At 59.0% G+C, this 16,053-nt stretch overlaps 1 protein-coding gene and 1 long non-coding RNA gene across 2 annotated transcripts in view; both read left to right on the forward strand.

Moving 5' to 3' along the window:
- Positions 1-1,536: 1,536 nt before the first annotated feature.
- ARHGEF17 (Rho guanine nucleotide exchange factor 17) overlaps positions 1,537-16,053 on the forward strand; it is a 33,703-nt gene continuing 19,186 nt past the window's right edge. Inside the window, exon 1 of the mRNA XM_069808643.1 lies at positions 1,537-4,503. Coding sequence (XP_069664744.1) covers positions 1,537-4,503 — 2,967 coding nt within the window. The remainder of the gene's footprint in view (positions 4,504-16,053) is intronic.
- On the forward strand, positions 14,020-15,033 carry LOC138690187 (uncharacterized). The gene is made up of 2 exons (XR_011329018.1): positions 14,020-14,224; positions 14,671-15,033. It is a non-coding gene; the product is annotated as an uncharacterized lncRNA (long non-coding RNA).

The raw sequence follows: 16,053 nt of genomic DNA on the forward strand, positions 1-16,053 counted from the left end.
AGCACCCATGGGACAAGGTGGCCGGCCAAAACTGATCCACAATAAAGCTCTGAGGGGAAAAAAATAAGCAGCTCCCCAAAAGGCTAGTGGTGGCTCCAGAGACAGCGTGGGCTCAGGCGGTGACATCCAGCCGCTCCAGGATGCCCTGATGAGGTCCCTGATGGTGGAAGCACCTATTTTGGATGGTTTTAAGCATAGGAGACACACGGAGCTCCCGTTGAGTCTGACCATGTCCTGCTCGGCCTTGGGGTCCTGTCAGCAGTTCCATTGGTACCGCCAGGCCTAGAAGCCAGGGTGATGGGCACAACGGGGCACCTTAGGGATGGGGTGGGTGCTTCCAAACATATCCTTCGCTTGTGAGATGCTCAACACCAGCAGCCTGAGGACCAGTTCCTACAGCACTGAGAGGAGATGAAACGCGTGGCTCTTCCCCAAATCCCATCCTTCATGCCAGGTGACAGTGGGGACATCATGGGGACATCGTCCTTATGGCTGGGAGACACCCAGCCCTGGGGGAACCAGGGGAGGGAAGGGAGAGCCAGGGAAGGAATACCTGCTGGGGCGGTGCAGCTCACGGCATCGCCGGAGGCGCTTTTTAGATCCTGAAAAATGCATTTACAGGGGGTGTTGGATTTTTTTTTTAATCACCACCAGGTTTTTTGTGCCCCTGGGACAGAGCCAGCACCGTGCTTTATGTGGGCAAGACACCCCTCTGGCCCCATCCATGCTGCCAAGGCCCCAGCTCACCCATCAAGCATCCCAGCCACCTTCTTCATTTTTCACATCCCCAGCGATAAATCTGCTGTCTTGGGGGAAAAGGGGCTATGGGCTGCAAATAGCAAGCGCTGACAAGCGACGCTAAAAAACCACAAGAAAGTCTGTTGGCGGGGCAGTGCGTCACAGGAGGATTTTGCAAGTTGGGAACAAGGTGTTCTGCCTTCCCCGAGATGAGTTGCAAAGCAGGGGCTGGAGAAATCCACAGCAAAGGGAAGGATCTCTCGCTGGCACCCAAATTCTTGCTTACTTATCCTGTTTTCCCCTAAAAAAAAAAATAATAAAAAAGCTGGGAGGGGATGGAGGGAAGGGGATGAAGGATGGGGGGGGGGGGGGGATGTGAGGTCGTCCTGCTCGGCCTGGGAGCGGGAGGGCAGCTCTGTGTCTGCCTTCTTCTCCCCCCCCCTCAAAAAAAAAGAAAAATTAAATTAAAAAAAAAAAAAAGGCAAAATCTCCAACCATCCCCCCACTGCGGGAGGAAACCACGCCTCCGGGGAGGAAAGTTTATTTGAATGCAACAAATAAAAAAGCAGGGGGTGAGGGAGGAGGAAAAGCCAAAAAAAAAAAAAAAAAAAAGGCGGGGGGGGGGAGGCGAAGAGAGAAAACAAAGCGGGAGGGATGAAGCCCGCTGGCAGCCCGGAGGAGGAGCGGGGCCGGGCGGTGCCTGCGGCGGGGCCGGGGCCGGGGCCGGGGCCGGGGCCGGGGGGCGGCGGCGGGGCCGGGGGGCGGGCGGAGGCGGCGGCGGGGGGGGGGGGGCAGACAATGGCGGAGGGGGGCAGCGGTCGGGGGGTAGCGGCGGGTCGGTGGCTGCTGCCCGCCTCCTCCCCGCCTTCCTCCTCCTCCTCCTCCTCCTCCTGCTTCTTCTTCCCGGGTAGGAAAGTTTCAGCGTCGATCGCGGAGCAACAAGCGGGCCGGGCTTTTGGCAGCCTGGCCCCTTCGGTACGGCAGCTTTCGCTTCGTTTTACCGAGCCGGAGCCGACGGGCCCGGTTCATGCCGGGGCTCAGCCGCCGTCTCCGGCTCCACCGCCGCCGCCGCCGTCGTCGTCGTCGTCGCCGGGCCCGGGCTTAAACGCGGAGCCGCCGCGTTGGCCCAGCGTCCCGGCGATGCGGAAACTCTTCGGGGAAAGCTGCCGGCAGCCTGCGGGGGGAGCGGGGAATGGGACCGGCGGCGGGATGGGAAACGGGAACGGAACCGGGAGCGGGAGCGGGCGCGGGGCTCCCCCGCCGCCTCCGCCCCGCAGCCGCGTCCCGCACCCGGCTCTCCGTTCTCCCCGCGGAGCTCCGCCGGAGCCCGGCCCGCATTCCTGGCATAACTCGGCTCGACCGCAACCGCCCTCCTCCTCCTCCTCCCCGTCGCCCCGCTCCAACGGGGAGGATGAAGCCACGGCGCCCCGTTCTCCCCGCGCTTCGTCCGGCAGCGAAGGCGAAGGGCAAAGCGGCGCCCACCGTCACCGCGTCGCCCGGAAGAAGAAGAAGGAGAGCGGCGGTTGGGAGAGCCCGGCGGATGGCGGCGAGGCCGAGGCCGAAGGCTGCGGGCGGGCGGTCGCCCGTCACCCCTTGCCCGTGGTGGCCCGCGTCTCCAAGGTGAACATCCTGCCCTTCGGCAGCCCCGGCGGGTCGCGGAGCGGCAGCCGTTACTCCAGCACGGAGACGCTGAAGGAAGAGGAGCAGTTTGGGGTCTGTTGGCCCAACCAAGGACGGACTCTCCCGGCGGGTTACGGCGTCTATCGGTCGCCCAGTTTCGGGACGAGCGACGGCCTGGCGTGGGGGCAGCCGGCGCTCCGCGTCCGTCCCAAGCTGCCGCAGGGCGCGGCCAAGGCGAAACCGGACTTTGGGAGCGAGAGCCCGCACCAGCCGGGGCTGGAAGGGGAGCGGGCCGAGCACCGCAAGTCCTTGTCCAACCCCGACATCGCCACAGAGACCCTGACCCTCCTCAGCTTCCTCAAATCAGACCTCTCGGAGCTGAAGGTGAAGAAGAAGGGGGTGAGGATCGGCCTCGACGCCGGCTCCGACGGCTGCTCCGGCATCGCCACCCCCTCCCCGGGCAGCCGCAGCGCCGCTCAGCCCCCCAACCGCTGGGCGCCGGGCGAGCGGCCAACGCTCAAGGACCTGACGGCCACTTTGCGTCGTGCCAAGTCCTTCACCTGCTCCGAAAAATCAGGGACGCGGCGGCTTTTCCTACAGAGCGCCATGAAGCAGAGCTCCTCCGAGCTCCTCCTGGCCACCGCTGACGGCCAGGACCGGGTGGCTTCGGATGGGGGACAGCGGGGGGACGAGGATGCCCTCCCTGTGGTCATCCAGGACCAGTACATCCAGGAGGCGAGGCAGGTCTTTGAGAAGATCAGCAGGATGGGTTCCCAGCAGGACTACGGCTTCGTGGCCGAGCAGAAGGACAGCGGAGGTGTGGAGGGCGCCGAGGTGGTGGCATCGACAGGGACGACGGAGGTGACCCTTCGGGGACGGGCAGAGAGCACGCGGTGTTTGAAGGAAGCGGAGTCAGAGGAGAACCTCGCTCGCAGGAAATCCGTGGAGGAGCTGTCGGGTCACGAGTCGAGCGTGACGGACGAGGGCATCGTCACGGAGCCGGAACCCGTGGGGATGCCCTTCCAAGACCTGCATGAAGCCGTGGACGCCTGGACGCTGCCCAACGCCGGGCCGGCAGCCGGTGACACCGAAACGCCATTGCCCGCTCACCCGGCAGCGGCAGTTGAAGACCTTCCAGCTGGCAAATCCGAGACACCGAGCACCCCCGGCAGCTTGCGCCGCCGCCGTAAGTTCCCCTCGGCAGGTCCCAATGGGATGGAGGGTGGCAGCGAGGGTGGCACCGAGCCCTACCGCTCCCTGAGCGACCCCATGCCCCACCGGAGATGCTCGGTGGCGGAGGAGGCGAAGAATTTCTCCGTCGACAGCAACCTCCTGGGCTCGCTGAGCGCCAAGGCGGGCATCCCCCAACCCGCCGCCATCGCAGGCAGCGCAGGCAGCGCAGGCAGCGACCTGTCACTCGGCAGCGATGGGCCGCGGGACTACAGCAGCCTCATCCGAACCATTGTCAGCCAGCCCGGCGCCATGGCTAAACTCATCGACGAGAAGGGCAACGGCAAGACCATCAAGAAGAAGTCATTGAGCGACCCCAGCCGCCGCGGTGAGCTGCCAGCTGGCGCCTTCGAAGGTCCCGGTGAGGCCATCAGCGAGCTGGAGCCCAGCATCCCACCGTCCAGCAGCGAGCCCATCCTCTCGGCACAACCAGCAGCGCCGGGCACCGGCCGCGGCTATGGCTTTGACCCCAAGTTGGCCGATGTGTTGTCCCCTCGCATTGCCCGGCGCAGCTCCAAGAAGCGCTCCAACCGCGCGGCTCACCAGGAAAACCAACCGCCGCCAGCACCTGCCGTCCACACCACCAAAAGTCGCCCGGCCACCAAGCACGTCCGTCACACCAGCGAGCCTGCCACCTTCGTCCCCATCACCGTCCCCGAGCCGCTTGTCCCCTCCGGCCACCACAGCCACCTCCCCGCACCGGTTGCCGCCCGCTCACCCGGCAAATCCTTCCCGACCCTCCAACCTCCTTCGTTGGAGGATGTCACCAAGCGGTACATGCTGGCCCTCAACTCAGGTGACGCGTCCCCCGGTCCTGGGGATGGACCCCGCTCTCCACCCACTGCCCCACAGCCCCGGCTGCCCCGGTGCCCACGGCCGCCCGACGAACACGGCCCCAGGACCAAGCCGCAGGTGGTAAGTGCCCGTCCATCCTAAAACTACCTTCGTTTCACGCGGTACCTGACCCCTCCAAAGCGTTGGTGGCTTTGGGGGTGCCTCGCGTGTCCCTCGTTGGGGACAAATTCCCATCCGTGGATGCACTGCTGGATGGCCAAGAGCCTTCCCAGCCCGTGCTGGCAGTTGCAAGGGGATGAGCTCTTGTTTGTAGGAGCAACTCCCCCAATAAAAAGGCGATTTTTGGGTGGGAAGAAGCAGTTTTCAGGTTAAACAGCACCAAGTTTTGGTGGAAGGTGTTTTTATAGATACATACATATTATATGCTGTATTTATATATAGCATCTCCCAGCAATGCTATCTAAGTCCCGGTAAATGGGTGTGCTCTTGGCCAGCCCCAAGATGCTGAACCAAAAATTGCCTTTACCTTGGTGGGGAGGGCTTAAATGGTCCTTTTGCTTGGGATTCCCCATGTCATAGCCCTTTTCGAGCAAATTGGCATTTTCCCCCCCAGAAAAATCACCATCCCTCTGCCCGGGACCATGGGCTTTGCGGTGCCAGCGGCGTGGGAAAAAAGGGGAAAAAATATTCTTGTGCGTGCACCAACTATTTTATCAACGGGTAAAGTTTTATCCTGTCCACGGAAGAATTAATGCTGTTTGGGGGATGCAAAGGTGGTTTGCTCACCCTGAAGAGCAGCCGCGGGCTTTGGGGTCTTTCCCGGGGTGGGTTTTTGGCATTGCCAGCCCCTCGGCTGTTGTTTGAAGATGGACTTGGGTTTCCATTGCTTCGGGTGTTTGTGCCAGGAAGGGCTTGGAAGCGTCACCTCCTCCTGCAGCACAGCAGTGCTGGCACCCACGGGGCTTTTAATAGCTCCGGGCGAAGCCCAGAAATACCCATTCCCGTTCCCGTGGGGGATGAGGCGAGAGCTCACGGGAACAGGGCTGGCAGGGCTCTCTCGCCCTGCTTCGATGCCGATTTAAGAGGACGGGCTGGACCGTTCCCTTCCGACAGCCGCCGGCAGCCAAGCGTGAAGTCCCCAGGGCTGAGCCCGGTGGTGTAACCCTTGCTGGCCGGGGCAGAGCCATGTGGAGCAGGGGCGTTTTTCTTTGCACGCTCCCAAAATCCAGATCCCTGCAGCATCATTCCCCCAAGATATTCCCTTGGGAGCAGGCATCCCTGCAGCATCTACCCCCAAGATATTCCCTTGGGGTCAGGCATCCCTGCAGCATCTTCCCCCAAGACATTCTCCTGGGGTCCAGCATCCTCACAGCATCATTCCTTGAAGGTATTATCTTGGAGTTCAGCATCTCCACAGCATCATTACTCCAAGATATTCTCCTGGGGTCCAGCATCTCTGCAACATCCTTCCCCCAAGATATTCTCGTGGGATCCAGCATCCCTGCAGCACGATTCCCCCAAGATGTTCTCTCGGGGTTGGGTATCCCTGCAGCATCATTCCCACAAGATATTCTCTCGGGGTCCAGCATCCCTGCAACATCATTCCCCCAAGATATTCTGTTGAAGGGCTCTGCCCCTCATCCAGCTCCTTCTCCGGCTGTTGTCCCCATTGCTGTTGGTGGCCAACAACAGCTCTTGGCTCCTGCGTAAAACTTCCTTGGAAATAATTTGGGGTGAATTTTGCGGCATTTTTGTTCAATGTACCAGTTTAGAGTGAGACGCTTGTCCTCTCTGATCTTGGGGTGAAAAGTGCTATTGAAGCATCGAGCGTTATAATTAAGCGGGGTAACGAGGAACCTCCCGGCGCTGTGGCTGGCGGCACCTTTGGGACATCAGCAGGTCCCCAAGGCAAGGCAGTGCACGCGGCAGCATTTCTTTATAAAGCAATATCGCTTACTAAATTATTAATATGTTTATATAATACGTGGTTTATATTAATAATTTATAAAGTGGTATTTTTTATTCAGGCAGCTCCCTGCAGTGCCCCAGGGATGGTGCCCACCCCATGATGGCCCCAGTATCAGGGACGCTCTGCTGACCCCGCACCCCGATACACCCCCCAACCCTGGTCACTTTGGGATCATTTCGGGTGGATTTTTACCAACTCCAGCACTGGGATCTGGCAACTGGGAGCCCAGTTTGGCCAAGCATCACCTCAGGGACATGGGCCACCCCACGGGGCTGGACCCCGGGGATGCTGCTCCTTACCTTGCTTGAACCCGCCGGCCTCGGCGAAGAGGGTGCGAATTTTCCCTTTTAAGGGCAACGCCGCAGCTGTATCTTCAAATCTCTCTCCTGCCTTTGAATTTCTTTGTGCTGCAGCCATAACATAACTGAAACCAGGATTTTTATTTCTCCTTTTGATTTATTATATAGTGGAGCTGGGATGTTTTATTTCAGATGGCACCAGCCTTCGCTGGGGGGGCGGAGGGGGACCGAGCCCTGCAAGGGAGTTGCTTTAATTATAGTCAAGAGCATCGAGGACCGGATATAACTTGGCACCAGGACGGCTGGCTGGGAGCAGAGATTTACGTGCTCCCTGACGGATGGCGAAGAAATAAGCTTTATTTTTTATTTTTTTTTTTTTCCCCTCCCTAACTCAATGGAGAGGGCCGGCGTCACGAGGTCGGTTGTCTGCTTGGGGAAATGGACATTGTTGCTTGGGGATTTGGGGACGTCGGAGCATCCATCCTGCCTCGTGGTGATGGTCTGTCTGTCCTGGTGTCTGTCTCCAGCAGACGATGCTGGGAAGAGATTAATAATGGGGCCTGGCAAGTGTGTGGCGATGCTCCCCCAAAATATTCTCTCCCTAGATATATCTTGCTCCTCCAAGATATTCTCTTGTGGTTGGGTATCCCTGCAGCATCACTCCCCCAAGGTATTTCCCTGGGGTCCAACATCCCTCCAGCATTTTCCCCCCAAGATATTCTCCTGGAGAACAACATCTCTGCAGCATCATCCCCCCAGGGTATTTTCCCAGCCCTCATGGTTTGGTGGTGGCTTTGGCAGTGGTGAGCACTGCCGTGCCAGCTGTTTGCTGGGTTCGGCTGCCCGGCGCGTCCCGGCTGCGAGAGGTAACGTGCTGTTCTCCCTCGGCGGCAGGACTGTTTGTCCTGGGTGCTTTCCAGCGATCCTCCATGGGGCTGATGCCGGCCAAGCCGTCCTGGGTGCAGAAGAGCTCCTTCACCCTGTGTCTGATGCCGGGCGTGAGGCTTTTAATTCCCAGGAGCTGTTAGCAGCACGTCCTGCTCCAGCACACAAGCGCAGGTGCTGCAGAAAGAAATGATGCTGTCAAGAAAACAGGTTAAAAAATCCCCAAAACTCAAGATAGAAAAGTTTTTCTGCCTCCAGCACCCCATAAGCTGCTGGGATGGGCAGCACACGTATGCACACCCATGGACACACATGTGCAGCAGACCGGCACCAAGCAAGGGTGCTTTGAGGGTGGATTTGGGGTGGATTTGGGGTCCATTTGCTGCTCGGTGAAGGTATGAGCGGGATGCCAGGCTGGCGACCCCTTAGATCTTTCTTTCCCCCATGGCCGAATCCAGCATGGGATGGAAAATTAGGTATGTTTGCTGCCATGCTCTGTTTGTTGACTTAGCAGCAGTCAGATTAAACAGGAAAATATTGATTTAAATATAGCACCTCGCGGGAGCAGAGGAGCCGTGGGAACGTGGCCCCCGGCGCCCCGGCCGCTGCCTTCCCCACCTGCTGCTCCCCGAGCGGGGCGGCTGCACCCCGAAAAAGTCATTGGGGATGGAGGGGGATCCCCAGAGGCAAACATCAGGGTCACGTTCCCAGGGACGCTTGCGTAAAAACCCCCCTATCCCTCCTGAGTATCCTCCCTCCGAGCTCGCCCCGGCATGGCTCATCATCCAGAAGCTCACCCTTGCTTTGGGGACAGCTCGAGGGCCGGATCTGTGCACTGGCCACGTATTCCTTGGCCAAAGTTTATCATCTTTGGACCTATTTATCCCTCCGTTCCCTTTCCGTAAATCTCCATAGAAACCAGGTTTTGGGCCACGGCTGGGAGTTTTCTCATTTTTTGGTGTTACTGGAAATCTATAATTAAAGCCGTTGCGGGGGGAGGATGGGGACGGGTAAATTTTGGCTTTCCTCTTGCAGTGCCTGCGCCGATGATTTGCTTGGGTTTTGCAGCCCTGGTTGTGCCGTGCTCAGCGAAACGCTGGGGTGGGGGGAAACTGAGGCACACAGGCAGCCTCCACTGCCCTTTGGAGGGAGCTAGGAGGTGGGATGCAGCAAGGAGAAGTTGGCCGGCATCAGGGGGACCCACATGTGATGCTACCTATCAGCAGCATGGACCAACACTGGGACCACCAGCACGGGGCCAAGCAATGTGGCTGGGGGGCTGGACCAGCCCAGATCCCCTTAACTCTGCCCATTTTTGCCTCTTTCCTTCCCGGGTGCCAAAATCACCTTAAATCTTCCCGTCTTTGCCCTTTCCCTTCCCCAGTGCCAAAATCCCCTTAACTCTGCCCATTTTTTAGTCTTCCCTTCCTCAGTGCCAAAATCCCTTTAACTCTGCCCATTTTTGCCCCTTTCCTTCCCCGCTGCCAGGGTTTTGAATGCCCCTGGGTGACACAGAGGGCATGTCTGGTGTCACCCGGAGCCACCCACCTTGCTCCTTGTTCCTTGTCCTCGGTGCCTGCCCTGGCTTTAATTAAAACCTTCTAATTAATTAGGCAGTGAACTCCAACAGAGGGGATGGACCAGCTGGGATACACATCCTTTGAGCCCAAACACCCCAGCGTAGCACCCCATGGATGGGGGGTTGCCCTGTGATGGTGGCCGTGGGGCCGGATCCAGCCCCGGAACGAGAGGGTTAGCGCTGGGCTGAGCTCGGTGCCGGGGGCTGGCCTTGGCCTGCAGCCGCCTGGCCCAAAGGTCGGGCTTTTGGCAGGATGCCGGGGCTGCAACGAGGGTGGGAGGCTGGGACGGGTTCGGCGTGAGCTCCGCTTCCAGCCTGCGGAGAGACCCACGGCCCCCCCTGGGTGCTGGGGTACACGTGCAAGAGGGGTGCACGGGGAGGTCCGTGCTCCAGGGGTGCACAGGCAGGGGTGCACGGAGAGGTCTCTGGTGCCGGAATGCACATGCAGGGGTCCGGGGGGAGATGTCTGATGCCGGTGTGCACATGCAGAGTTGCACGGGGAGGTTCTGGTGCTGGTGTGCACGTACAAGGGTGCATAAGGATATTCATGGTGCTGGTCTGCACACACAGGGGTGCACGGTGAGATCCCCGGTGCTGGGACGTACGTGCAGTTCTGCACGAGGAGGTCCTTGTTGCAGCGGTGCACATGCAGGGGTGTACGGGGAGGTCCCTGATGCTGGTGCAAGGATGTGTAAAGATGCATAAAGAAATCAGTTGTGGCAGTTTGCATGTGCGAGGGTGCGTAGGGAGATTCATGGTGCCGGTCTGCACACACGTGGATGCACAGGGAGATCCCTGGTGCTCATTGCACGTGCAGGGGTGCACGGGGAGATCAGTAGTGCCACTGCTCACCTGCACCCTTGCACGGGGAGATCCCAGGTGCTGGGGTCCATGTGCAGGGGTGCAGGGGTAGATGCGGTGCTCTGGGTGCAGGGGTGCACAGAGACATCGGTGCTTCTGGTGCACACAGCCAGCGATGCGCAGGGATGGTGCAGGGCTGCACCATCACCGTGTCTGCATCGCATGGGCCGTTCTGCATTTCTGGGCAGCCTGCCTGCACGCTGCCTGCATGCATGCACAGGGCTTCATGCCTGGTCTTTTCCGTGCAAAAATCACATGCCTCCGAAGCTTCTGCTTGGAGGAGGGGGCCTCCACCTCCGATCTGTTCTTGCAGGGGAAGCAGTAGGTCGGCATCTCTGAGATGTGCACGTGCGTGGTTGGTACCCTCCTGCCAAACTCAGCCGGGATGGAGGCTCAAAACTTCCTGGGTCATGTTGCTGCGGCGTTAGTCCGTCATTGCAAGGGTTAGGGGATTTAGAGCCTTTCCCAGGGATATTTCCGAAGTGGGAGGTTTCCCGCGGATGCGGAGCCCTATGTGATAGGAGGGACCAGAGAGGTGGCGTGCCAAGGTCTCCCCTTGCTGTGACTTTGTTGCTGAGCTCCATCACCCGTGTGGCACAGGCAGGTCCCGATGGGGCAGTTCCCACAGCTTTGGAGCTGCAGCAGGGAATTCTCCTAAATTCAGGGTGGAGAAGGTGGTCCTGTCACATGAAGGGAAGATGCAGCTGGGCAACATTGGGGTTTGGTCTGTATAGTTTCTTCACCTTCTCCCAGGGCTTTCCCCTGGAAAATGGGGGAGGAGAGTCCCTTCCTGCCGTCCTTCCATCCACACTTCCTTCCATCCATCTCCGTCCATATATATATCTCTATCTACCCATCTCCATCCACCCATCTCCATCCATCTCCATCTATCCATCCATGCATCCATCCGTCCATCTCCACCCATCTCCAACCATCTCCATCCATCTCATCCCATCTCTATCCCTCTCCACCCCTCTCCATCCATGTCCATCCACCCATCCAGCCATCCCCCCTCCACCGATCCCTCCTCCACCTATCTCCACCACCCATCCCCACCACCCATCCAAGACAACAGGCCCCACTAACTATACAGGCATGATTTTCAGAGTGGGCATCATCCATCTTCCAGGACATCTCCTCCTGAAGGCATCAAGCCCAGCTTGCAGAGACAGAACCCACTAAAGCAAATATATTGTGATTTCCACCATGGTGTTTCTACGCCAGGATGTGTCCGGAGAAGAAAAATCAGCCACTTCCACCCCCTCTCCCTCAACGTGGCTCTTTTTAAAGCTCTGATGGTTGGTCCCCGTGGGGCTGTTTCTCTGGGCTCCCTCGGTTTCCATGGAGAGGATGGGTGAGGAATTTCAAAGGGAATGGCTCCAGTAAATGAACTCTTCTCTAAAAATAGCGTGTTTGCTTTTGGGTCTTTGGGAACTGCGGCCCGGCCAATGGGAGGGAGAATGAAAATCAGTATCTGGGTAAAAATATTCCAGTAACTCGCTCTTCGTGCAAACTCCCGTTGGAGCTGCTCAGCTTCCGGGGAACGGGGGGCTGGTCCCAATCTGCCCAGTTCCTGCCCGCACTGGTACCAGTTGCTCCGTGATACACCGTTACTGGTTGCAGATGGGGGTTGTCCCCAAGCTGCATGTCCCCCTGTGCCTTATATAGATTATTTTAAGTTGAATCCCTTTAACTTGAGGGGTGAAAGGCTTGGTGGCAGGAACATGGTGGGCTTGTGTGACCACCATGTCCTGCCATGTCCCAGAGCCCCTGGACATGTCCCTTTTTGGGAACCAGGGGATGGCCACCACCACCTTCCACCCCACCGGTGACATCCAAGACACCAATGAACCTCACTAGGACACCTCTGCGTGGATGTGCTGGGAAAAAGACATCTGTGGTAGTGTCCACCACCAGGTTTCCTCTGGAGGAGCCACCATCCCGACGTGGGGATCACCACCACCAGGTCCCCTCCAGAGAAGCCACCATCCTGACATGGGGACGGCCACCACCAGGACCCCTCCAGAGGAACCACCATCCCAACATGGGGACACCAGCATCCCCACATGGTTCCTGGGGCTGGAGAACGTTTCCTCGGCGGTGCCGTGGAGTTGCTATTTGTGACCGTCTGTTCCCGAGCCCTCCGGTACTCTCCAAAAAAAACAAGAAGGGAGTTGTTTGCATGGGAAGATTGGCATCTCCAAGCCCGGGATATGGTTTCCTGCTTTTTTTAGCTGGAGTAGCAGCAGACTCGTCGGCCTGCCCTGATTTGGCATCCTTCTTCTTGCTTTTTTTTGGAAGGGTTTCATCCTGACCCCTCGGCAGAAACGCCGTCGCTAGCGGTAGGGGATCGGGTTTGGTCCTTTATTTTCTTTTTGGTTGCCCAAAACCCCGGTGAGATGGGATGTAGATGGCTCAGAGCCTCAGTAAGCGGAGAGGGGACTCGTCCCTTGGTCGTCCGAACCCGGCGCAGGTCAGTAGACACAGAAACGCCCTTTTTTCGCCCCCACCCTGCCCTGGGGTGCCGCCGTGACAATGACATGGTAGGGAAGGCGTCACCTCTCGCCTTGCCGTGATGTGACGTGGGATGTGGGCGTTCCTGGCAAAGCCTGTGGTGTGTCCCCCCCCCCCCCACCGGCTCCCTGCTGCCCCGGTTGCAGCCGTGCTGGGCGAGGGGACCCACTGAGCATGGGGTGCTGCGGGGCTGGGTGTCTGCGGGGCATGGGTGATGCTGGGCATGGAGGCTGGCATGGGCACAAAGGAGGTCTTCTGGTGGTTTTACCCAGGCTGCTGCCAAGGGCATGGATTCAGGCAGGGGGGGCATGAGAAGGACCAGGGCAGGGGCACAGCATGGGCTGTTCAGGGCTCCTGGCTCCTGTATGTCCACCAGCTCCTGGGTGCCCCTGGACTCCTGGGTGTCCATCAGCTCCTGAATGCTTGTGGATTTGTGGGTGCCCATGAACTCGTGGTACCTGTTGGATCCTGGGAATCCATCAACTCCTGCATCCCCATGCGTTCTGGGTGCCCATTGACTTCTGGGTGCCCATGGACTCCAGGGTGCCTGTTGGATGGTGGCCATCCATCAGTTCTTGGGTGCCCATGGACTCTGGATGCCCATAAGCTCCTGGTTTCTGTTGGCCCCTGGGTGTCCATCAGCTCCTTTGTGCTTGTTGATTTATGGGTGCCCATAGACTCCTGGTACCTATTGGATCCTGGGCATCCATCAGCTCCTGGGTGCCCATGGGATGCCCATTGGCTTCTGGGTGCCCATGCGCTCCTGGGTGTCTGTTGGCTCCTGGGTGCCCAACAGTTCTTGGGTGCCTGTAAGCTCCTTGGTGCTGCCAGGTCCTTGTGCCCATCAGCTCCTGGGTGCCCATGGACTGCAGGGTAGTTCCTGGGCATCCATCAGCTTCTGACCATCCATCAACTCTTGGGTGCCCTTTGGCTCCTGGATACCTCTTGGTTTCTGGTGCCCCTGGAATTCTGGGTCCACATGGAGGCCTGGATGCCCATCAGCTCCAGGTGCCCATCAGTTCCTGGGTGCCCAGTGCCTCCTGGACGCCTTTTGGCTTTTGAGTACCCATCGGCTCCTGGGTACCAGTCAGCTCCTGGTGCCCATCAGTTCTTGGGTGCCCTTTGGCTCTTGGTTGCCCAATGACTCCTGGCCTCCATCACCCCCTGGGTGCCAGGCCGGCACCCTCCTGGGTACCCCGCGTTTGCTTGCACCCCCCTCACCTGGATCCACACCCCATGCCACCAGGCACCCAGGACACCTCCTACCCACGTGTGCCGGGCTGGCACCAGCATCAATGACAAGGGGTACCAGCATCAGGCACCCTTCTCCTCCCTGGCTTCCCTCTCCCCCCAAAATCCCAGTAACTCTTGCTTTTGAGGCGCCGCGGGATGCGCCAGCAGTGGAGGATGCTGGTGGGGGAAGCAGGGATGCTGGCGAGTCGGGGGGTGGCATTCCCCCTCGCCCAGCGGGTGCAGGGCCAAGCGTACTGGGAGGCGGCGGAGAAGGAGCCAGGGAGGGGGGGGGAGAAGAGCGCAGCTGACCTCAGCATCTGGAAAGCTGCGCTCTTGGGCCGCGGCCTGCGTGCCGAAAACCGGAGGCAAAAAAAACCTTCCATATTTGGTGAAAGCTGCTCTAGGGCTCGGCAAAGGCTGGCCAGCAAGCCCCCCGCTGCGCCCTGGACGGCAGCGACATGAGTTTTGCAAGGGCTCTGCAAATGCGCCGGCGGATGGATGGTAGCGGTGGGGTGGGGCTGGGGGGGTAAATCGGGGAGATCATCACAGATCGGGTGGGAGGGGGGCTTGGGGAGGGGGGACACCCACGGGGTGCTGCCAGCAGCGGAGGGAGGGTGCCCTGAGATGCGCCAGCAAGACCCTGAGCCTCATATTTTGGGGGTGGGGTGGGAGGGAACCCCTTGCACCCTGGCTCTGGTAATGCAAATGCTGATTTCAAGTGAAAATCCCATGGGAAAAGCCTTGCAATGCATTTAGAGGATGAATTTTTGTTGCTTTGGGAAATGAACCTCCCGCCGTCTCTCTGCTCCCCATCCCACTGGGACCAGTCCCTGCGCTGCCACTCACCGGGACAGCACTGGGATGCCCAGCATCCTTCCACCCTGCCCTGAAAAAATTGCTCCGACTCCTTTATTTTTTATTCCTGGTTTTTTCTCACACTTAAAAAGCAGAATTACAGCCAGGCCGTGTCCTCCCGGGATGAATCACCACAGCCGAGAAGTCAAAGAAGGGAAAACAACTGAATTCTCGGCACATCAGTTTGGGGCTGGAGCCGCCCTCCTCCTCCTCCTCTTCCTCCCCATCCTGGAGGCGGTTGTGCCGCCGGGTTTCTCCATGGGAGCATCCATGAACAAATCAAGGCTCCTCTGTGAGCTGGGAGCCTGGGAAAAACCACGACCGAGGGAAAAGCAAACATCTCTAGCCCCAGGACTGCGAATAAACACGGGAGTATTATTAGTAACCAAAGCAGAGCTGAATCAGAGCTGCTGATTTATGCTCTTATTTCCTTTCAAGAAGTTACGCTTTGGAAAGTGGCTCGAACTTTTCTTACCCGTGGGAGAAGAGCGAGTGGCTGGGCGGGAAGGGGACGTGATGCTGCCCGGCGTCAGCCTGGCTTGGGCACGGCCCCTCTCCTGCAGCACAGGTCCTTGTGTTTCCCCGGGACGTGGTGGGTGGTTTCTCCAGGACAGAGGGCCTGGTAGTCCCAGGGATGGAGAGGGCTGGTACCCAGGGATGAGGAGACTGGTACCAGGGATGGAGGTGTTGGTACCCAGGAATGGGGTGACATGCTCTGGGAAGGAGGTGACTGGTACCCAGGGATGGAGGTGACTGGTACCCAGGGATGGAAGTGATTGGTACCCAGGGATGGCAGTGACTGGTACGAGGGATGGATATGGCTGGTATCCAGGAATGGAGGTGACTGGTGCCCAGGGATGGAAGTGATTGGTACCCAGGGATGGCAGTGACTGGTACAAGGGATGGATATGGCTGGTATCCAGGAATGGAGGTGACTGGTGTCCAGGGATGGCAGTGGTTGGTACCCAGGGATGGGGTGACATGCTCCAGAAGGGAGGTGACTGGTACCCAGGGATGGAAGTTACTGGTACCAGGGATGGCGGTGGCTGGTAGCAGGGACGGAAATGACTGGTACCCAGGGATATGGTGACTGGTGCCCAGCAATGGATGTGACTGGTGCCCAGGGATGGTGATGGCTGATACCATGGATGCGGTGACTGGTATCTAGGGATAGAGTGACATGCCCAGGGATGCAGTGACTGGTACTCAGGGATGGGGAGTGCTAGTACCAGGGATGGGAGTTACTGATGCCCAGGGATGGAGGTGATCAGTACCCAAGGATGCCAGGGGCTGGTGCCCAGGGATGGCAGTGGCTGGTATCCAGCAAAGCAAGGTCTTCCCCTGTCTGGTGGCTGCTGTCCCTCCACCCGCGTGGCACAGAGCTGTGTGGGACATACGGCTGAGCATCATTTATCCCAAGGCAAAGGTTGGATGGGTTTGCCTTGAAAGCCCTACAAAACCCAATCAACCCTCCT

Source organism: Haliaeetus albicilla, chromosome 20 (assembly GCF_947461875.1).
Source record: "Haliaeetus albicilla chromosome 20, bHalAlb1.1, whole genome shotgun sequence".
NCBI classification, from domain to species: Eukaryota; Metazoa; Chordata; class Aves; order Accipitriformes; family Accipitridae; genus Haliaeetus; species Haliaeetus albicilla.